A 21555-nucleotide genomic window follows, 5' to 3' on the forward strand; every position below is an offset into this window, starting at 1 on the left:
GGGCCCAGCTGGGAGAAGGGGATGAGGCAGCTCCCACCTCTATGTGGAGGCTTGAGGCCTCCCACTGATGATGCCCTGGGGTAGTAAGGGTAAACAGACACAGCAGATGCCTTGCTCTTCTTCCTGCCAAGACTTTATTTAATAAAGTCCTTTCTATTGTGTAAGTTTTATGGGAAGTTCCCGGCAAGAGCCCTGGACTCTGCCAGAAGCTGTCCCGTTCCCTTCCAAGGTGCCAGTATGTCCCAGCTAAAGTCTCAGCCACTCCAGGATCCCCTGCAGAGGGGGAGTGGCTTCTGGCAGCACCAGTGTGGGTGGTGGACCCCCATGAGTCCCCAGCCCCGCAAAACAGACTAACCACAGAGAAAGTGCACTCAGGAGGCAGCTCCAGGCATGGACTGTGCTGCCTGTGGGACCGCAGTGATGCTCCCCTGCCCCATTGCCACCCATGGCATTTCCCTTGCTTTTCCCAGCTGCCACAGGCGTGTGAGCTCCCCCACAGCCCTTGCCCTCCCGCCCATGTGAGCACAGGTGGCTCATTCCAGAGGTTCCTTGATCAGGCATTCCTTCAGGGATGGCTGCTGCTGCAGGGGCAGCCCAGCTTCCCGCAGGTCCTGCAGCCGGGCCTCTGAGCGCCGCTTGTCCTTGCCCACCTTCCAGGCCAGGTGGACGTGGGCCTGCAGGAAGGGTCCCAGGAGCGGGTGGCTGCCCTGGGCCTCCAGCAGCTGCAGCGCCTGCTCGCAGCAGCCGTGGGCCTCACTGAGCTGGTCCAGCTCCTGGTGGCACACGGCCAGCCCAGCCAGTGTCAGCAGGAAGCGGCCGGAGCTGCAGACCCCCAGGCGGTCCTGCAGCCGGTAGGCGTTGGCCCAGGTGGCCAGGGCCTCGCGGTACATGCCAGTGCACGTCAGGCGCTGTGCGGCCTGCAGGTCCGGCAGGAAGAAGAACTCGAGGAACTCGGGAGAGCGGCGGATCTCATCGATGGAGTGCAGATGGGACAGGAACTGTTCGAAGGCTCGGCTCCGTTTGGCAATGGTCTCAGCGGTGAAGTTCCGGCGCAGTCTCTTCCTGGGGAAGGCAACGCTGGCCATGTCGCAGCTGAAGCGGCAGCGCAGGCGGCGGTTCAGCTGCTCAAAGTCCGAGTAGCGCCGGGCGATGGTGGCAGGGGCCTTGTCAAACTGGCCAGAGCGGATCAGGTAGATGGTGTAGAGCTGCGGGGGAGGCAGGTGTAAGGCAGTGCTGTGGGCATGCTGCTCCCGGCACAAGCAGAGAGGGGTGTGCGGCCTCAAAGGGGCTGGGGGAGTTTGCTCGAACAGAAGGGAGTGGATTGGGCTGCTGCAGCCACAGCACCCATCAGCAATAGTTACCTGAGGCTCATCTGAGCCGCCGGCAGCATCCGAGCAGCACAGGGAAAGAGAAGAAAATAAGCACCAGCCCCGTGGGATCCCTGCCCCGGGGAGAGAAGGACTCGTACCCAACCCGTGCCCGCCCAGCCGCGCCGGGCTCACTCACCACGTACTTGGAAGAGCGCTCGCTGACCACGCTGGCGCTGGTGACTTCGAAGAGCAGCCGCTGCGGTGCCAGGCTGCCCCGCGACCTCCGCCACAGCTCCTGCAGCTGCCGGGTCAGCAGGCTGCCGCCGGGACGCTCTGCCGCAGAGACCCACTCTGTGCCGGGAGAGGGGTGTCAGTGCCCTCCGTGGGGACAGGGCTCTGACGTCCGTCGGGCTGCCGGACGCCACCATCGCAGGAGTGTCCCTGGAGTCACCCCAGTCCCCCCAGCTCAGCGCCCCAGCACCTGCCTCCGTCCTCCGTGCCCGCTGCCGCCCCCGGCGCCTGCGGCGGCTCCTCCAGCTCCTCGCTAGCTCCGTCACCCTCCTCCTCCTCCTCCTCCTCCTCGTCCTCGTGGCTGGTGAAGCTCAGGGTGCCGCTGAGGCGCGTCGACAGCCCCTCGGTGTCGTCCTCCAGCTCCGAGCTCTCCGGGCAGTCCTCGGCCTCGGCGCCGCCGCCCGCCGGCTCCTCCCGGCCGGCCTCGCCCGCCAGCGCGTGCCGCAGCCGGTGCAGGATGCGGGCGGCCATCGCTGCCGGGTGGTCCGGGCCGGTACCGCCACACGGCGGGGCCGGGGGCTGCCCACCGCGGCACGGCCCCCCGCGGGGACAGCCCGGCCCCGGGACACGCTCCCGGTGCTGCCCCCGCCCCGGTCCGTTCGCGCTGCCCCGGGCCGGGCCGAGTCGAGCCGGGTGGTGCCGAGCGATGGCCGCTCCGCCACGGCTCGTCCCGGGATCCTCCCTGCGCGGCTCCGCCTCCGCCGGGAACCCGGATCGGGGCGGCGGAGCCGGCACCGCCCGGCACGGCCGGGATCAGGATCAGCGCTTGCGGCAGCGTCCGGCACCATCGGGATCGGCTCTCCCGACACTGCCCGGCACGGCCGAGATCGGGATTGGTCCCTGCGGCACCGCCCGGGACTCTCGGATCAGGGTCAGGGCTCAGCCTGGCTCTGCCCGCAGCCCCTGCCTCGGAACCGACCCCGCCCTTCCCGGTCTCGGCTCCTCTGTCCCCTGTCCGGGATGTCGTGGTCGGGCCGAGCCCCGGATATCTGCCCTGGTGCCACAGGAGCCGCACACTCCGGTGCTCGGTGCTGTGGTGTCCCAGGGTCTTAATACCCCAACACGCTGGCACAGCTGTGCCTTGACAGCCAGATTCCCCAACACCCCTGTATCCTGCCACCCCAGACTCAGGCTCCTGATCCCACTGGTGGTCCCCCGGGCCACTTTGGCACCCTGCCACCCTGGCCTCAGTTGGCCTCACCATGCGCCCCATGGCCAGGCTGCACCTCCGGCACTTGCCCAGCCTTTTTTAGTGTCTGTCCACTCACCCCTCACTGCTTCCTTGGGAATGTCTATAAATATCGAGGAACCAGCCCAGCTGCTGCCATCGCTCTGTCCATCGCTTGCTCACTGTGCTCTGTTCCAGCACCCTGCACCCCACCCGGGCTCAGATGGGACCCCTGAGCTTCCCTGGGCAGGGTGGGATGCACTAGGGGCTGAACTTGTTCCCAGTTCCCACCTGGTGAATGGGGGTCCCAGCAAAAGCAAGAGCCAGAGAACCCCTGGGCATCCCTGGCACTGGGACCTTATGGGACAGATATCTGTCACCCTGTCCCCACTGCAGCCCTGAGGCTCCGAGCACCACAGGGCATGGGCCACTTGGTCAGTGTGTCCCCAGAGCCACCGGCCCCAGCCAGTCCTGGCAGCAGTGGCTGGCACGGGCTGTGAGTGTGAAGATTGAGCCTTCGAGGAGGCACCGGGCATAATTCCCACTCCTCAGAAGCACGAAAAAATGGAGCCATTTCCGGAACAGGTGCCAACAGCACTGGGGACCCCAAACTATGGGGCTTATGCTCCAAATCTCTCCAGGGACTTCATGCTCTAGCCCCCACAAGGGACCCCTTCCTTATCTGGGGTGGGGGGGCTGCAGCACTGCTCTGCCTGGGCCCCCTGGCGCAGAAATGGGGGTGTAGGAGGGGACACTGTGTTGGGGAAAACCAGCTTGATATTGGGAGCTTGGGCCAGGAAGGGGCTGCATTTGCAGGGGCCAGGGGGTGATAGTCCATGCCCCTTGAGCGGGGGGGGGGTCTCTGTTCCCCTTACCCGGGTGATGCTGATGGCTCCAGGGCTATTTTTAACCCCCTCATTGCTGAGTTGCCTTGGATGGGGGTGTCAGGGGTGAGCAGAGCTGCGCTCCTGCCACAGCTTTCATCTCCCTCCTGAAGGGCTTGAATTTCCATCCCAGCCTCATCCCCATGTTAATCCCAGCCCTTGGCCAATAAAGCTTTGGCTAAATTAGGTAAAGGCACCAGTTGCCAGTGAGAGGGGCTGAGTGCTGCCAGAGCGCTGATAGGCTGAGGGGGCCAGGGGGCAGTAGCTGGAGGCACATCCCACAGAGGAGACACTACAAATTGGGGTGCCAGGGGTACCACGAAGCTTCTGGGAGTTCCTGCTGCAGGAGCTGGTGATTCTCTGGGGGTGGGAAGCTCCATAAATTCCCAAGATGGTAAGTGTCCCTGTGTGCAGTGTGCTGTGTGCTGTGTGCCAGGACAAGACCTGACTGGGCAGGAGGCACCAGGGGGGTGTGGGCTGTGGAGGTGCCTCTGCTGCTGAGGGGAGCAGAGATATGGTCCCCAGTGCTGGCTGACCATGGCGGTGAGGGCAGGGAGGCGTTGGGGTGGTGCAGGGTCCCCGCAGGATAGATCTGAGGGTGACTGTGTGGCTGCTGAGGGGGTGCAGGTGCCTGGGGACACCATGTCAGCCCTGTTTGGAGCTCAGGGCTGCACAGAAGCAGGGGTAGCAGGGGGTGGCTGAAAGCCGAGTGCTGGGTCATGCGACACAGCATTGCTGCTGGCTCCATGGCCAGCCTGCGCCTCCAGGAGAAACTTGATCGGGGTTGACAGGTGCCATGGCTGTAGCCTCAACGATCCCTACAAGGGGAGCTGAGGAGTTCCCAAAAATAGCACTGCATGCCCAGGATGCCAAGGCTGTATACAGGGACCATGACCCCAGCACAATGGAGCCCCCCATATAATGGGGGACTCAGGCAGGCAGCTCCCTGCAGCCCTCCATGTTCATGGATGGCCTGGAAGGCATTGGAACTATAGGGATTGCTGGTGTCTGTGGTTTATGCCTGCACAGGATTGTCCTGCAGCAGGGCAGAGGCTCTTCCCACAGCCAAGCAATGTTGGGCCACCATGTATGAGTGGTCTCTGGCCTGATATGGGTGACCCTTCTCCCTTGCCTTGCAGACGGACCAGCAGGCAGAAGCCCGTGCCTTCCTCAGCGAGGAGATGATTGCGGGTGAGTGTGGGGACAGTAGGGACAGGGGCCAGACATGGCCATGGTGCAGGGCCTGGCTCTGCCCCACTGCTCAGAGACCTGACCTCTCTCCCCACAGAGTTCAAAGCCGCCTTTGACATGTTTGATGCTGATGGCGGTGGAGACATCAGCACCAAGGAGCTGGGGACAGTGATGAGAATGCTGGGCCAGAACCCCACTAAAGAGGAGTTGGATGCCATCATTGAGGAGGTGGACGAGGATGGTGAGCAGCCCTTGGTGGCTGGGGGCAGGGGTGGGCACTGGACCCTGGGCAGGCAGCCTGACCCACGCTTGGCTTCCTCCCCACAGGCAGCGGCACCATTGACTTTGAGGAGTTCCTGGTCATGATGGTGCGCCAGATGAAAGAGGATGCCAAAGGCAAGTCTGAGGAGGAGTTGGCCAACTGCTTCCGCATCTTTGACCGGTGAGTGTGGGGGCAAAGAGGCCTATCCTGTCTGTGGGAGCGAGCAAGATCCCATCCCTCCCTCACCCTCCTGCAGGAATGCGGATGGGTTCATTGACATTGAGGAGCTGGGTGAGATCCTGAGAGCCACCGGGGAACCAGTCACTGATGAGGACATAGAGGACATGATGAAGGACTCAGACAAGAACAATGACGGCCGCATCGACTTTGATGGTGAGCAATGGCCCCAGCCAAGAACCCATGTTGTGCACCCAGGCAGGGCCATGGGCTGAGGCTGCTGCTCTGTTGCAGAGTTCCTGAAGATGATGGAGGGCGTGCAGTAAGAGACCAGACATTCCTCAGGCCAGCTGCTGCGCCCAGCCCTGCTCCCCTGCTGTCCAGGGAGCAGCAGCTCCACAGCATCTGGCCCTCAGCACTGGCTGGGACCTTGCTCTGTGCCAGGGTCCTGGTCTCATCTCACCACTGGCGGCTGAGCTTTTCCTCCCGTCTGTCACCTGTGGCTTTGATTTGAGCCTCGATTAAAGAGGAAAGGCTTGAGCTGCTGGTGCAGGATTTCACTGGGGATGCATGGGGAGGGGGGCTGTGGCAGTGTGCCCCTGCTCTGCGCCCCAGGGAGGGAACATGGGCGGGCTCACACCACAAGGCAGTGCTGCAGGGGCAGCCCAGAGTTGTGGTTCCCACGGCCTCTTGGGCAGGAGCCAGTGCTGAGCTCAGAGTTTCCGTGCAGAGCAGCTCGTTCGCACGCCAGAGGCTGAGGGAGCACAGCTCTGGCCCTGAGGGTCCTGCTCCAGGGCAAGGCTGTGGGACCACAGGAGTTCTAGAGAGCCATCACTGCCTGCCCCACACTGGGACCCACATCTCCCACCCAGAGGACCTGGCTATAAGGTGGAAGGGCAGGAGCAGCCCCCTCCCTACAGGGGAAAGGTGACACGTCTCCATGTCCCTCTGTGAAGGGGTTGTGCCAGTCTGCTGGAAATCACAGCTCCCTGGGGACTAGCAGGGGTGGAGCACAGCAGGGGGATGAGGCAGGGTGCAGTTCCCAGCCAGGATGGGTGGGACCACCGAACCAAAACACAGCTCAGAGCTGGTTGCAGCCCAGCGCTCTGGCACAGAGCAGCCGAGCCCCCGGAGAGCCAGCGGCCACCGCGGGTGTCCTGCCCCTGCCCTGTTGTCACGGGGTGTAATGTCACCAGGCAGAAGGGATGCGTGCCGTGGGCGGGGGGCAGCGGGAACATGTGCCACGGCCCAGGCTGCCCTCTGCAAGGCCACGGCCGGGCACCGGCAGCTGGTGCTACAGCTTGGGGGGAGTGGTGACGGCCCCCGGCTGCGAGAGGAGCGACGCGGGAGGAGTGCAGAGGCCCGTGAGCTCAGCATGGGTAAGGAGGGAAATGCTGTACTCGGCAGCAGCCACGGGGAGCCTCTGCTTCCACACTGCTTGGCCCCAGGGCCGCCCCAGCTCACACGCTATCCCACAGGGCTGCGGCGGATGCTGCTGGCGGGGCTGCGGCCGGGCCCGGCCAGCCTTCGGGAGCGGCAGGAGCTGGAGCGGCTCTGGGTGCTCTTCCTCTCCGCCCTGGAGCTCTTCCTGCAGGACCTGTACAGAGCCCAACACCTCTGCCAGCTCTTCTCCGTGCGAGGGGGTGGTGTTGCCCCACTGCGCACTGGGCTGGGGGGCTGGGGGCTGCCCAGCCGGAGAGGAGGGGGTTCCACGCAGCCCCTGACCGCCCAGAGCTTGGAGGAGGAGATTGAGCAGGTGAGGGCCATGCTGGCAGAGATGGAGAGTGGAGCCAACATTCCCCCATGGACAGTGGAAGCCACAGAGACCACACAGCCAGCAGAGACAAGCGGCACCGCAGAGAGAGCGGCCTGGGAAGTCACCTTTGCTGGGCACTGCTGTGGGGTGCTGTGAGCTAAGGGAGCAGGAGATAGCAGCAGAGGTGACACCCCTGCCACAGAGCAGGGGACAGAGGTACCCTTAGAGTCCTCAACCCCTGCCTTTGGTGATGATGGGGGCTGCTCCCACTCTGTACATGGAATGGAGTTGCTCCAGGTCCCCAAAGATTGATAAAGCTCCAGTATCCCTTCCACCCTTCCTGCCCACACCTGCAGAGGGGCCTCTGGGCACTCAGAGTGTGCTAGAGCTGCCACAGAATCCCCTGCAGAAGTTATAAACCTGCATTTATTTATACATTAACCGTGGCTCGGACTGCGACATTAATTTAAAAACAGCCTATGATACAGAAGGCAGGGGAAGGCCGGGAGGGAGGGGGTGTGCTGAGGGGCCGTGGTGATGGTCAGGTCTCCTGGCTCTTGGTCTGCTTGTTGTACGTCTCCCGCACATACTTCTTGTAGGCTGAGGAGAGAGGGGGAACATGACACCAAGGGTCCTGAGGCAGTGGCCAGGGCAGCTGTTGGGCCAGACAGGCACTGGGGCTGTGCTGCTGCCCATCCCACTGGGGAAGGGGCGGGAGGGTTCTGCTTCAGGCACTCACCGACTTGGTTCTTCCAGAGCTCAGCGGCATGTGTGTTCAGAGGGCTCTCGATATTTGGCTCTGGAAACAGTGGCTGGGTCAGCTGGTGGGAGGTGACCTGGACCCCTTTGAGCCCTGATCTGGCTTGGACAGCCCCACCACCATCACCATCCGTTCCCCCAGCACTCCACAGCAGTCTGTCCATGAGACCCACCTGCCAGCAGGCTCTGTATGGAGAGCAGGATGGTGCGGACATCATACAGCGCTGACCACTTCTCCTTGAGGATGTCGAGGCAGATGTTGCCCTGGGTGTCGACGTTGGGGTGGTAGCAGGGGGTCAGGAACCGCACAGTGGGTGCTGTGTAGGGGTACCCGCTGGGGAACTCCAGCGACAACTTGTACCGCAGCTCCTCGTAGGCCTGGGGGTGGGACAGGAGTCAGGGGGTGCCGTAGGCCCAGAGGTGTGGGGAAGCCTCGGGAAAAAGAGGTACAGGGGCAGTGGAGGTCTGGGACCACCCTCAGCTGAAGGAAGGAGGGTGGGGCAGGGGCAGGGCCCCCCAGACCGGGATCTCGCCTCTCACCGTCCCGGCGGCGCCGTCAATGGTCCCGATCCACTTGAAGAGGTTGTCGGATTCGGGGAAGGCAGAAATGCCTTTGTCACCGGACATCTGCGGGGACAGTGCGTCAGGGCGGTCCGTGCCACCCCGAGACACCCCCCCACCCCAGTTCAGCCCCAGGTACCTTTGGGACCCCCAACCCCCGACTTGGTCCCAGGATCCCCAAACCCCGACTCGGCCCCGGGGCCCTACTCACCATCAACGCCATCAGTTCTTGCTGCAGCCTGTGGGGAAAGCGCACGTTACCGGCCGGCTCACCGGGGCAGCCCCTGCCCTCAGCCCCGGTCCCAGCTCCGCTCACCTCTTCCCCACCGCGCCGCGGGCCGCCGTGGCCCCGGTCTCAGCCGCTTTGAGAGCGGCTGCGCTGGACACGGCGGCGGGGTCGGCGTTCTGTGAGGCCATAGCGGCTCCCTGGCCACGGACCAGCACACCGGCACCGGCCGCCGCTGCCGGCGGGTCACGGGCTGGACGCGGCTCCCGCTCCCGGGCGGCGCCGCACTCCGCTGGCTCCTTCCCTTCCTCCCGCAGTCCCGCTCGGGGCAGGACTCGGGTCCCCCTGCGGCTCTACCGGTGCCGAGCGGCGGTCAGGGCTCCCCTAGCGGGGCTGCCCCGTGCCGAACGGCGGTGCTTGGGGCTCTCCCGTGCGGCGGCGGCCCGATCCCAACCCTCGTTCCAGACGCTCTGCGATTCAGGAGCGGCTCGATCCCGACCCCTTCTTCGGTGCAGGAGCGGTGGGGTTCCAACCCCTCTCCGGTGCAGAGGCAGCTCGGTCGCAGCCCCGTCCCCGCCCGCTCCCGCGCCCCGTTTGAATATTTCCGCGTGCGGCCCCTGCACCAATCAGCGCGCAGCCCCGTTCGAGCCGGCCAATCACCGTCCGCCGAGGATGCAGCTGCCACGGTAACGGCCAGCGGCTGCTGATTGACAGCAGGCCGGTGACGCACAGCGCTGTGATTGGTCGCTGCCCCGCGGGGGCGGAACTGCGCGTCCGCACGCCCCTACATGGGCAGAGCCCGGTGCCCGGCCCAGGAGGCGGCGAGGTGCGAACGAAGCGGCTTTATTGGGGGGCATCAGGGTTCAGGGGGGTCCTCGGGGGGCGGCACCTCCCCCCCGCGGCGAAGCGTCTCCATGTGCTTCTGCATCTTCTCAGTCATCCAGGCTGGGGGGATGAAAGGCTTCAGCTCTTCCAGCCGCAGATCAACTGAGTCCCTGGGGAGGAAGGAGGGGCAGGTGGAGGGATTCCAGCACCCACTGCTGACCCCAAACCCACCATGTCCCCTGGCACACATCAGTACCAAGCCCAGACCCACTAAACCCACCATGGATCTCAATCAGCACTGAGCCTAAACCTACCACAGACCCCCCAACCAACACCAAGTCCAAACCTTAGTGGCCCAACATAGCCCTGTGGGCACCAAACTCATCCCTCCAGCACAGGACACCCCTGCAATGCAGCAGTGAGGAGGGACATGGTGGGGCCCCACAGGAAGCAGGCCCAGGCCCAGCAGCACTTTCAGAGTTTCTGCTTTGGTCCTCACCTGTAATCCTCACTGGCGGCCAAATCCCGAATGTCCTCTTCAATGAGGAGGTAGGCCTGTGGCACAAGGTGGGGGACACCTCAGGGTGCCTGGGAGGGGCAGCCAGGGCAGGGCCACACCCCCCAGCCACTGCTGTCCCCGTGGGAGCCAGCTGTGCTTCCTGGCCTTGCCCCAGTGCTGTGGGCAAGGGACAGACCTTGGCAGCGCAGTGTCCCCACCCCTGCCTATCCTCCTGCCAGCCCCGCCTGCCCTGTGGCAGGCCCTGCACCTGGCCGTACTCACCATCTTGCCCCCAATGGCCCTCATGTGCTGCTGCTCTGTCAGCCAGTGCTTATCCTGCGGGTCGGCCGCGTACTGCAATAAAGCAGCAAGGACTGAGCTGAGAATGGGTGACAGACCCTCCTGCAGGACGCTGACGCTGCCCCCCGCTCTGCTCTGCCCCCCGCTCCGCCTGCCCTGCTCCAGCCTCAGCCCTGGCTCTGGCAAACCCGCTGCCTCGGCAGGCACACGACACCATTGGCTCGTGTTGTGTGCTAGCCAAACCTTGGGAACCTGCTTGAAGACAACAAACAAGGGCATAGGGGAGGAGGTAAACAAGGGAGCTGAAGCACACACTCCATGGGAAACCATCTGGCTGTGGCACCTGACCTTAAAGAGGTGGGGATGCTTGATGTAGAGTCGCCCTCTTGTTCCTCCCATCCCGAGAGCTCTGCAATAGGAACACGAGGGGTGTTAGGGTTGTGGGGAGGACAGCTGCGGTGGCACAGGGACACCCCTCTCCTCCCCAAGCCCTTCCTACTGCTTTTGAGGCACAGAAGCGAAGTGACGGGAGGAGTGTCACGGGCTCCTGCCAGGGGACACCACCCTCCATCGACAGGGCCGTTCCTTACTTGTTTGCTCGAGATCCCAGCACAAAGGTTGTGGTTTCAGTCAGTCGGGATGGATCCCACTACAGAGCAATTGGAAAAGGGGCAACATTAGAAATGAAGTTGCTGCTGGCCATGTTCCACAAGCCTCGGCTCTCTGACAGGGAACCTTGGAGCTGCCTCCAGACTGGGAGGGAAGGAGCTGGCCAATGACCTCCACCCTTCCGCAGGGGAGGGACATTACATTCCATCTGGGCTGATCTAAGCAGTTTCCCTCGTGGGAAACACTTGTGGGATTCTCCTGGCTACTCCCGGTCTCCTCAGGGCTCCCCCAGCGGCACCACACCGCAGGGCTACAGGCTACGATGCCTGGGGAGACCAGCAAAGGCCTCCGGGCACTTCGCTTCCTCTTCTTGCTCCAGCCTTGCCCAGGGCCCCATCAGGGCAGAGCACAGCCCCGCTGTCCTGTGCTCCTGCAGCTGCAGGGCTCTGCCAGCGGGAGCAAAGGGGAGGAGAGAGGGAGCCCAGCAGTGTCGGACAGCTAATACCTTTGGTCCATCCCTTTTCACAGGCTCAGAGACTTTGAGCTTCCACCTGAGGGGAAAGAAAACACAGTAAAAATGAGTCCTCGTGGGATCAGCTTAGTCACCACCAGCAGCAGGGACTGAGCCCAAGCCCTTCCAGATCCATCGTTTTTCCCACCTTCCATTTCCCCACAGCGCCCGGCTTCAGACCCTCAGCTTTGCTGCACATTCCCCTCTCCCGGTTGCCCAGATCCCACCATCCCCCGTGTCTCACCATTCACTTTGGATGGTCCATCTGGACCTTTTCACCCCTTCAGCCCTGTTTAAAATCCCTCCTTTTAAGGTCTTTGCCTCCTGAGGGAAACACCTCAACCTAACCCTGCTTCTGCCCACACCCAGAAGAACTCCCATCACCTCTCTGCAGGAGAGGAGTCTGTGGGGCTTCTGTGCTCCCCACAGGCAGCCTCATTCCCCCTGCCCTCCCAAAAGAGGGACTCTGGCTCAGGGTTGGTACTCACGCTGCCATGCCTGAGACTCCACGGTCATTTGACAGGCTCTGTCCTGGAGGCCGCCCCTTCCTCTGCATGGAAAAAACCCTTCTGTGACCCCAATGTGCTGCCTGAGGGAACCCTCTCAGCAACCCTCCCTCTCCCAGGGAAGCTGCTTCACTGGCAAAAACACTGCCTGCACCAGAGTGAAAACCTACAATGCCTCAAAAGCTGCCTGTGCACCTCCCTGCACTCACACTGTGGGGATGGCCAGGAATGAGGGCCAGGCTTCCCAAAACATAAAATCTCTTGTGGGGAAAACCACCCTACCTTTTTTGGAATGGGGCTCCCTCGGCGGCTCAACTCCTCATCCATCTGTCGGGCACGCTGGAAGAGGAAGGGCAGTGGGATGAGCAGGGCTTTTCTCCCTACCTGGCCAGGTGAACACTGACCCCAGCCCACCTGTGAGAGCAGCACTGAACTTCAGCAAGCAGCACACACACCTGGGATTCTCCTTGCCCTGTATTCCCTTGAAGCCAAACATCCCCCACTCTGCCTCTGCACTACTGCACTGGCAGCCAAGAGCCAGAGAACAAAGAGATCCCAACTCTTCTCCCAGCTCTCACAGGTCATTTAAACCTCTGTGTACAATCACAACAATTACCTTTGGCACTGCCTGCTCATGGGGCAACCTGGGAACCACCTTTTTGCCATCAGAGAACAACAGTTTGGCCTGCAGGAAGACAAACAAGGTTCCATGGATTCTGGGCTCACAGAGGGCCCCATAAGCAATCCCCACCTCTACACATCTGCCTAAAAGCCCTGCAACAGCTTTGCTTTTGGAGTGCTACCAGGCCACGCTTCCACAGCCAGCCAGATGCAAAAGCACAATCTGAGCATGTTAAATTCTGGAGAACTGGCAGAGAAGCAAGACGTGAAAGGAAAAATCCTGCCCTACCCTGCCAGGACCCTCTGACAGGTGCTGGGAGCCAGTTTCTGTGGGACTCCAGCAGTGTGCCAAGTTCCTACAGCAGCACTGAGAAGAAGCAGCATGAGCTGCCCAGCCCTGACTGCTCTCTTCTTCCCAGTGAGAATGAATCCCAACACAGCAGTCACACAACTCCTGTGGACGTCCCCTCACAGTGACAGCAAAGCTGTTAAGAGGGACGCTTTCTAGGCAGGCTGCTTTGCTTGGCTGGGCACTCAAGAAACACCTCACCAGCACCCACCTGCTCCAGGCAGCTCCTACAGGTCTCCTGGATGAGCTGCTCTGGATCCACCTCCTCCCCAACATTATCACGCACATTGATGGCTGCTGTCTGGAAAAACTGAAGAGGAAAAGGCAGAAGAGGGTGACAGCCTGTGCAGTGCCAGCTCTGCTCACAGCCAGGCGCCATGGCCTTGGTGGCAGCTGAGCTGTCCCCGCGCACCTTCAGGCTCCTGCCCACCTGTCCCAGCGCTCACCTTCATGTACTTGTTGAAGATGCCCTGGATCTCCTCGTTGATGCTGGGCTGCAGCACGGCGCGCAGCAGGTCCATGGACACGCTCGGGTCCGTGAAGCTGCGGGCGGAGGGCTCAGGAGGGCGGCTCGGACCCCCCCTGCCCAGCCCGGTCTAACGCGATCCTCCCTGCGCCCGGTGCCCATCCCGGTCCCGCGGTCTCACCCTTCCCCTCCATCTCCCACGTGCCCCGGCCGGCCATCCCGGCCCCGCCGTACCTGGTGGTCATCTGGGAGCGCCGCCCGCGCCGCTGCACCTGCCGGTGCTTGATCATGATGTTCCAGGGGCTCTGCGGGACACACGCGTCAGCCGAGGCCCCGCCGCCCTCCGCCCCCCAAACCGGCCCGGCCCGGCCGCCTCCTCACCGTGCTGACCAGCTGCTCCTCGGCATCGTCCGGGCCCTCCTCGCCCGGCGGCCCCGGCTGCTGCTCCGCATCGCGGGCGGCGCCCATGGCCGCGCTGCCGGCTGCGCTGCCGGTGACCGGATGCGCGGGGATCCCGCGCCTGCATCATCGGGCCCCGACGGATGTGACGCGGTACCGGCGCAATGGGAGCGGGAGCGCCTGGGGGGCACCCGGAGTGTGCTCGGGGGGCTCACGGTGTGGTGGTGCCGCCGGGGCGCTGGGCGGAGCCCCCGGTGTCCCGCCGCCTCCCGGGGCTGAGCAGTGCGGAGGGCGATGCAGGGCATCCCGCGTCCCTTAGACTCACCCTGCCCCACCCAGGGCAGGAGCTGTTCCCAGCGGGTGCAGCTGGACACACGCGGCCTCTGACCCTGAGAGCCGAGTACCTGCAGCTGGAGTGTGAATGCCAGTCTTTCCATGATTTCTGTGTTTCCTCGTATAATTTCCTCTTTCTGGATTCTCATTGTTTCTCTGAGCAAACACCCCAAAGCATTTCCTCATCTTGTCTAATGTGTGCAGAATAGTCAAAACAACTTTTCTGTCATTTTTCAGATCATGTCACCCCATGTTGTGGTCAAAGAGAAGCTTTTCTGTTGAATCAGCTGGAGAACAATTTGCATTGATAAACCATTTACTATTTTGCTAGTAACATTCTTCCTCATTCCAAGATGATTCAGCGGGAGAAACCAAGCACAGGGGATTTGCTGGAGCTCAGGGTGGGTCTCGCTGTGCAGAGCAGGGGTGTGCTCCAGCAGCCACCTCCAAGTGCTGTCCCTGTCCTCTGTGCCAGTGGGGCAGTCCTGAGCACTGCTGCGGGGGAAAGTGGCACCTCCTTCCCACCAGCGTTGCCAGATGCTCAGTCTTGTTTCATTTGTGTTCAAGGGATGAGTGCATGTGGCACTGGGAGCCATGATCTAATTGACAAGGTGGTGATCAGTCAAAGGCTGGATTTGATGATCTCAGAGGTCTTTTCCAACTTAAATCATTCAGTGTTTCTGTCACCAATGCCTGGGGGCTGTGTTGGTACCTCCAGAGGATGTTGTGCTGGTGTTTCTCAGCACCAGTCACTGCAGCCTGTGGCTGTGTCTCTTCAGTGTGACTCTCCTGCTGTAGCTGTTGGCTCTGCAGTGACCACACTGGGCTCCCATGGAAGCCTGGAAGAAGACTTAAATCCTGGAACAAATTCCCAATGACGGAGTCACTGTTTTTGCAGGGAGAGGGATATCTTTTCAAGAATGTCTCAGAACAACACCTCTCAGGCATCACCTAAATCTAACTGATGCGGTGCCTTATTTGGGTCTCCTCCAGGCCCTGGTTTTTAAGGGTAATTTTTCCATGGATCTCTGTGGTAGGTGCATGTCTGCCAGACACGAACACTGGATTCAAAGCTGAGGTCACCCATGCTCCTGTTTGATTCTCAGGGAGACTTTGGACAAGTCCCTCTGACCCTCCATATCCTCAGGTGTTTATTTCATTAGAGCAATTTGCTTGTCAGACATTCTCCTCCATTAGCTCCCTAAATGTTATCCGGGATTATGGTCTGCTAAAATAGAAATGTGCCAAAATTATGATGTTGTTCCCAAAAGAGGCACCACCAGGCAAGCACGGGGACAGCGGCAGTGCTGAGCTCTCCGTCACGGCACTCCTCAGGTCGGAAGGAGCCCTGCCATCCCTCAGGTTGTTCCAGATGGTTTTCCAGGTGTGTGGAAGGGAGCTGGTGCTGCTGACACTGGCTGGCCAGCACTGCCTGCCCCGGGGTGCCTGGTTGGGGGGTGATTAGCAGCCACAGGAACCCGCGATAAGCACCGGGCCAGCGGGTTCCGCCAGGCGGCTGCCAGGTGTGGAACACCACATCTCCATGGGCATGGGTGGTTCGGGGAGGAATTGCATCCATCCTGAGTCACAGCAGGAGGAGAAGGATCAACCTGTACTTAAAGCATTTTTCTTGCTGTGAGCCCTCTTCCCACACAGATTTGTGGAGGTTTATGCAGAGCTGTGCTCTTTTCCTTGCACTGGCCTTGCATTGTCTTGATGTGATGTTGGTGGAAAGCTCTTTGAGCATGACTTTGCTTTTCCAGCCTTCCTGTCAAGTGCCTGCTTAGAGTTGTAGTAATAACATCAATCTCAAACCAGTTGATTTCACTCACCCCTCAGCTGCAAATTTAAACTTTGTCTATTTTAGTGCAGCACTGTTTCATTGGAGCAGATGTTTGTTTGAACAGTAACTCATTTGGTGTTTGTGCATGCAGTGACTGTGCACTCCCATTGCAAATCCATGTGGTTATTGGATGCTTGTGTGTAAATTAATAGGGCTCTCATGCATGGACACTAAATCCTGCAATTCATGTTCAGGAGTTCCCAAAAGCTGTGATGGAGTCCGGTTGGTCTGGGGGAGCTCTCACTTTGCCCAGAGTGTGCTGAGCTGTGTAGGCTGTCCTGTGATAAGGGGGGTCCTGGGGAGGTCACAAAACAGGAGTACCATGGGTCTGAGGGACAGCACTAACTTGCTCAGGAAACTTTGAGCTCATTTGTGTGCCTAAACCTGGCAACTGACAGTAGGAACTCTGCAAGAGCTGGAGCACTCTGCTTGGGAATGGGATGGTTCAGAGCCAGGTGCTCAAACGAAGCTTTGAATATTTGACCTACAAAAATCTGCAAAGAACCTCCATGTGTGAAACAGGAGCCTTGAATGAAGGGCATTTTGCATGTGGAAGGAGGGAGCTGCTGGTGCTGCTGCCAGGTGCTCTTGCCCTGATCCTGTTCCATCCGGGATGGCAGGGCCAGGACAGGCTCCTGCCTGCAGCAGAGCTCAGCACTGGGGCAGAGCCTGGTGCTAGGGTCACTGCTGTTGGTAAAGGTCATTGTGGGGATTCCTGTTGGGAGCAGCAGTGCAGAATCTGCCTCTGTGCAGTCCTGGTTCCCCCTTCCATCCTTCAGTCCTTGTGCTGTCCTCCTTGGAGTGCAGCCAAGTCTGGATCCTGCTCCTGCCTTGGCTGCGGGTGTAGCTGGAGTGGCTCTTCGGTAAACAGAATTAGAGGCAAATGTGGGAGGTTCCTGGAGTCACCTGTGGCCTGCCTCCTCCCATTCCTGGACCCGGGCTGCCTGCGAGGCCCTTTAAATTGCCGGTTAACACAGCCCTGGACACAGACTTCATCAGCATGGCACCAAGCATCCTCCTGCTGGGGCTCCTCACCCTGTGGGCACAGCTGCAGGCAGCACCCATTGCAGGCAAGTACTGGTGGGTGGGAGGAATATTTAAGAATGTTTTTTCCTTATTTTCATAGAATCACAGGTGTTTGGCAGGTGCTGGCAGGTGCCAGGTTGCTGCCTTGTGAGGGCAAGGGAAGGCACGGGGGGAGTGGGGTGGGATGAGCCTGGGCCATGTGGGGCTCACTGCAGTGCCACAGTGAACTGTGGCACAGTGCCACCTCTCCCTGACTCCCCAGGCATGTGGGGCTGCTGGCCCCAGGGCAGAGGTGCCCAGGAGAGACCCTCAGGCACCAGCCCCACCATGACACTGCCATGAGCTGGGAGGCACCAGCATGGTGAATTGCCTCAGCCTTGAGGGCAGCAGGGGTCAGGCAGAGCCCTGAAAACCCACCAGGAAAAGCTGCAGAGGAGAAGACAGCACAGCATTGTGGTTAACTGGGCTGCTGGGTGGGAGCATGGATGGAAGGACAGCATGCTGGTGCTGATGCTGCTGCTTTCTGCTCTCCTACAGAGTTCCATGGAGTAGCTCCAGCTGGGTGGCCACCACCAGGGCAGCCGGGAAGCACCCTGAGCCTTGAGCCTGGGAGAGAGCCCAGCATGGAGCCTGACAATGACAAACACACGTCCAATAGCAATGAAATGGGTGACTCCAGTAGCCATGAAACTGGTGAGTCCAATAGCAGTGAAACTGGTGATGATGGCAATAAAAATCAGCTTTGTGATTGCAATGATCATGATCATGGTGACAGCAACAGTGATAATGCAGATGATGATGGTGTCAACAGTGACAATTCCAAAGGCAATGAAGATGGTGATGATGGCGATAAAAATGACCTTTTTGATGGCAAGGACAATGACAATGATAATGGTGACAATGACAGGGGTGATGGTGATAATGGTGTCAATGGTGACAACTCCAAAGGCAATGAAGATGGTGATGATGGTGTTAAAAATGACCTTTCTGATGGCAAGGACAATGACAGTGATGATGGTGATGATGACAGTGATGATGGTGATGATGACAGTGATGATGGTGATGATCTCATCAATGATGAAAATTCCAATAGCAATGAAGATGGTGATGATGGCATCAGTGATGAAAATTCCAATAGCAATGAAGATGGTGATGATGACATCAACAGTGACAGTTCCAATAGCAGTGAAGATGGTGACTCCAGTGACAATGAATATGATCACTCCAATAGCAATGAAAATTATGCTGATTATGGGGGGTGGACATTTTAGATTGTAAGGATGTAATTGCCCTGGGATTTTCAGAGATTTTTGGGTTCCTCTTTTGTGGCATCCAGATCAGATTTCATGCTTGATCTGTGCCAATAAATATATCTAGTGAACATGAGAGCTTAGTGTCAAAAATTTATTTAACGGCTTGGCAACTCAAGTGGGGCACTTGTTCACTTGCCTGTTTTCTTCCAAGCACCAGATATCCAAATTTGCAGCACTGGATGGTTTTACCCAGGAGCTCTGGAGTAAGGAAGGACTGAAGGAAATCTCTAAAGGAGATTCAAGTCCTGCCTTCTACAGATTTGAGTTTTGTGGGTTTGGGAAAGATGGGCTAGTTACCTGGCATAAAGAAGGGGATGCCCTTAGCTGAGGCACTACAGAACAGGGAGAAGGTAGTTTACATTACTAAATGATCTCTAAAACTCACAGTGATATTATGCCAGGAGGAATGGCCATACATTACTTGACATGCTGGGACAAAACCTGCAGAAGTGTGGCCCACACAGGGGGTTTCAAAGAGACTGTTTTGATTTGCCTTCAGCATAGATTACAGGATTGGTACACAGGGCAGATTGATATGTATGGGATAACCGAGCTTGGGAAAAGCAGCATCTCAGAAATGGGGTTGGTACATGATATCCTGAGGTAAATTCCAGCCCAGACCCAGCTCCTCCCTATGTGCACACTGAAAAAGATTTTCAACTGTCTATTCCTGTTGCTTTGCTTTCTATGTTCACTGCTACTTCACCTGCAAATGCCCCAATCCAATCTGGACAAATTATGTGAGTACTGTTATCAATGGGCAGCCAGCAATTGTTTTAATTTATATCTATTGACCCTGCATTACAGGAAATTTAGTGTTGTGGGCTACTGACATGACAAGGCTGAGGGAGGATGCAGAGCAATGTGCTCAATGATTTTCTTTCAAATTTGTGCTCCACGTGATGAAAACTGGCAGGATTGGAAAGCTGTGGAAGAAAAGCTAAAGGTGGCCAGGCACTGTATAAAAGATGAAAAGAGCAAAGGAGTTTTTTGTAAGATATTAGACACTTGCACAGAAGCTGCCTGTTAGGACAGGAAAAACTATAGCAGAGAGAAACAAGATCTGAGAGAGAAATAGCAGGTTGGAAAGAAGCTGTATTATTGTCTTTGAAAATTGAGAAGCTGAATTAACAGGAAGAAAAGCTGCAGGAAGAAAACGAAAAAAATGTAAAAGTCAGAGGAAAAGATTGAAATTATATTTATGTGGACTCCCTGTCCTCCAACATTGTATAAATTAGAAAACTAACTTTTATCCCCTTAAGAATGAGATTGGGAGCATTTGGGGTAGCCCTGACCATAGTGAACCTGGAGAAGATTGTTCTTTGTTTCCTTCAAATCCCCCTGAATATGAAACCAGACTCATTAGAGAAACAGAAGAAACCAATGGACCTTAGGATAGAGTGGGAAATTATACTCCAAACGAGCCCCATTTGATTTGATTTAGATGAGTGATCTGCAAGAGCAGTATGGCTGTAAGCCAGGCCAGACTGAAATCTGGCAATTGAAATCCTATTAAGGCAGACATAATAATGGTCCAGACATTCTGATGCTATTGGACAAAAATTAATGCAATTTTTAACAGGCATTGGAGCACGAGATTCAATTTTAACAGAATGTTGTTGGGTGTTCAGCCTGGTCAGCAAAGAGTTAAAGTTCCTGGAGTAAACAGAACAAGTGCCAAAAGCCAAACCACCCAGGTTAATTCACAGCCCCTGGGCAAGAACACATGTTGGCATGAAGTGTATGTCAGCCACTTGCTTTGCACGTAGAGATCATAGTGAAACATTTGGGTTTTGGTGTTCTGAAAGGCCAAACCTGGTGTCTGCAGTCCTGCAGGGTATGGTCCTGCAGCTCAAATGCCAGCCCTAACCCTGAATTCAGGAGGCTGCAGTGTGTGCTCTGTGCAGCACCTGCACTCCCTGATTCAAATCACTACGTACCCCGATACTCAGCTTCTGCTGCAGCACAAAATGGGATTTCTGCAGCCACACACCCATGGATGGCAGCACTGGATATGAAAGATGTGTGTCCTGTGTAGCCCCCTTATTAGAGGAGAAAACAGCAATTGGCATTTCCTTGAGAAGGGACAATATACCTTTAAAAAAATCCCACTGGAGTGTAAACATTTGGTGATTGCTTATAGTAATTCCTCTGGGAAGAAACCAAATTAAGGGAAAGAAACCCCAGAATGTGAGGGAAGACTGTGCCTAGGGAAAAGCTAGAGGTTGTAGCAAAACTGGAGACTGGAGAGAAGCTGGAGACTGGAGAGAAGCTGGAGACTGGTGGGAAGCTGGCATCTGGGGAGGGGTCTGTGCTGGAAGAGAAGCCAGAGAAACCTGAGGAGGGAAAGAATCCTGGATCTGACTGAGAGGCAGATGATGGCAATGATGATGATGACAACAGTAATGATGACTGTGGTGATCAAGACTGCTGAAAATGTTCTATTATTTGAAAGTAGCCGAGTGCTTGTTTGATATCAGGAGCTGGATCTGTCAGGTGCAAGTTGAACTTTATCTGAACCATAGTGGGTGTGTTGTGTAGGTAAAAGACAGAGAGTAGTGAAACCCAGGGCTGAACATTAATACTAGAATAGACAAAGCTGTAGCTTAAATTTTACTTAAAAATGCATAGCTGGAGTGGACAGCCCATGAATCATGGTGTATGAACTGTAACAACCATATTGTAACATGGACCACAGATCTGAGTGAAACCCCCACCAAAACTGACCTCAGAGGGTGTGAAAATGACCCTGTGGCAGCCACTTGGTAACAAAAGAGTGAGGGAATGAAGAGTGAGAAGACCCCAGAGCCTAACGAGACTCTTGATCTGGACTGTCATGTGAGGGATGGGGAGTTTACACTCTAAGGGTATAATTGCCCAGAGATTTCTTTGTTTGGGGTCCTCCTTTTGAGGCTGCAGCTCAAGCTACCAGATTTCATGGTTGATCTGTGCCAATAAATCTATCTGATAGAGATGAGAGCCTGGTGTCAAAACTTTCTTTAACACCCATGATGATGGTTAAAGTGATGGTGCTGGTGACAGTGCTTACACTTGTTGACTGATGCCAGAAGTTATACTAGGAACATGTGAGGTGAGGAGAGCCCACGGTTTGTGGGTGTTCCTCTGCCTCACTCTACCAGGGCTGGTCCTGGCCAGTGGTGTTTTGGGCAGGACCTTCTCTTTCCTAATAAACCCCACAGTGGCCACTGGCTGGGTGTGGCAAACTGTCCTTGGTCAGTGCCTGGCACGTCCAGGTCATTGTGGCTGCCCCAGCCCTGTCCCTGCACAGGGACCCTCTGGAGCTGCTCCTGCCCAGGGTGGGCTCAGCAGGGCCCTCTACACAGCAAAATGCTTCTGTTCCCCCTGGGAG

The 21555-nt window shown here is 58.0% G+C and overlaps 6 protein-coding genes across 9 annotated transcripts; 3 read left to right on the forward strand and 3 right to left on the reverse strand.

Moving 5' to 3' along the window:
- Nucleotides 1-115: 115 nt before the first annotated feature.
- Nucleotides 116-2087, reverse strand: SNX21 (sorting nexin family member 21). Of its 2 annotated transcripts, none has more exons than XM_030230970.2 (3): nt 1796-2087; nt 1507-1661; nt 116-1205 (listed from the first exon to the last, which is right to left on the reverse strand). In XM_030230970.2, the coding sequence occupies exons 1-3, from the start codon at nt 2070-2072 to the stop codon at nt 534-536; spliced, it is 1104 nt and encodes a 367-aa protein (XP_030086830.1). In that variant the 5' UTR covers nt 2073-2087; the 3' UTR covers nt 116-533. The 2 variants fall into 2 exon arrangements, with proteins under 2 accessions (XP_030086830.1, XP_030086831.1); XM_030230971.2 differs by having other exon boundaries at nt 1514-1661; nt 1792-2087.
- A 1508-nt stretch (nt 2088-3595) lies between these two features.
- TNNC2 (troponin C2, fast skeletal type) lies at nt 3596-5823 on the forward strand. Its single transcript, XM_009093016.4, has 6 exons — nt 3596-4047; nt 4793-4844; nt 4942-5085; nt 5172-5286; nt 5363-5499; nt 5578-5823. Exons 1-6 carry the CDS (start codon nt 4045-4047, stop codon nt 5607-5609), a joined length of 483 nt encoding a protein of 160 aa, XP_009091264.1. The 5' UTR covers nt 3596-4044; the 3' UTR covers nt 5610-5823.
- Nucleotides 5824-5946: 123 nt separating this feature from the next.
- On the forward strand, nt 5947-7321 carry LOC103818821 (regulator of G-protein signaling 9-binding protein-like). The gene is made up of 2 exons (XM_018917258.3): nt 5947-6662; nt 6762-7321. The coding sequence occupies exons 1-2, from the start codon at nt 6335-6337 to the stop codon at nt 7193-7195; spliced, it is 762 nt and encodes a 253-aa protein (XP_018772803.2). The 5' UTR covers nt 5947-6334; the 3' UTR covers nt 7196-7321.
- Nucleotides 7322-7447: 126 nt separating this feature from the next.
- On the reverse strand, nt 7448-9268 carry UBE2C (ubiquitin conjugating enzyme E2 C). The gene is made up of 6 exons (XM_009093220.3): nt 8676-9268; nt 8571-8598; nt 8339-8425; nt 7972-8176; nt 7779-7838; nt 7448-7639 (listed from the first exon to the last, which is right to left on the reverse strand). The coding sequence occupies exons 1-6, from the start codon at nt 8774-8776 to the stop codon at nt 7581-7583; spliced, it is 540 nt and encodes a 179-aa protein (XP_009091468.1). The 5' UTR covers nt 8777-9268; the 3' UTR covers nt 7448-7580.
- Nucleotides 9269-9411: 143 nt separating this feature from the next.
- On the reverse strand, nt 9412-13990 carry DNTTIP1 (deoxynucleotidyltransferase terminal interacting protein 1). 3 transcript variants are annotated; one of them, XM_050982227.1, is made up of 13 exons: nt 13741-13990; nt 13506-13524; nt 13252-13348; nt 13017-13115; nt 12452-12520; nt 12118-12174; nt 11818-11879; nt 11324-11369; nt 10800-10858; nt 10558-10618; nt 10192-10263; nt 9910-9965; nt 9412-9580 (listed from the first exon to the last, which is right to left on the reverse strand). In XM_050982227.1, the coding sequence occupies exons 1-13, from the start codon at nt 13973-13975 to the stop codon at nt 9442-9444; spliced, it is 1071 nt and encodes a 356-aa protein (XP_050838184.1). In that variant the 5' UTR covers nt 13976-13990; the 3' UTR covers nt 9412-9441. The 3 variants fall into 3 exon arrangements, with proteins under 3 accessions (XP_050838184.1, XP_050838183.1, XP_030089160.1); XM_050982226.1 differs by having other exon boundaries at nt 12118-12249; XM_030233300.2 differs by having other exon boundaries at nt 13506-13576; nt 13653-13783.
- A 2797-nt stretch (nt 13991-16787) lies between these two features.
- Nucleotides 16788-21164, forward strand: LOC127060309 (uncharacterized protein DDB_G0290685-like). The gene is made up of 2 exons (XM_050982224.1): nt 16788-16916; nt 17410-21164. The coding sequence occupies exons 1-2, from the start codon at nt 16847-16849 to the stop codon at nt 18141-18143; spliced, it is 804 nt and encodes a 267-aa protein (XP_050838181.1). The 5' UTR covers nt 16788-16846; the 3' UTR covers nt 18144-21164.
- Nucleotides 21165-21555: the final 391 nt, after the last annotated feature.

This window comes from Serinus canaria, chromosome 20, assembly GCF_022539315.1.
Source record: "Serinus canaria isolate serCan28SL12 chromosome 20, serCan2020, whole genome shotgun sequence".
In the NCBI taxonomy this organism is placed as follows: Eukaryota; Metazoa; Chordata; class Aves; order Passeriformes; family Fringillidae; genus Serinus; species Serinus canaria.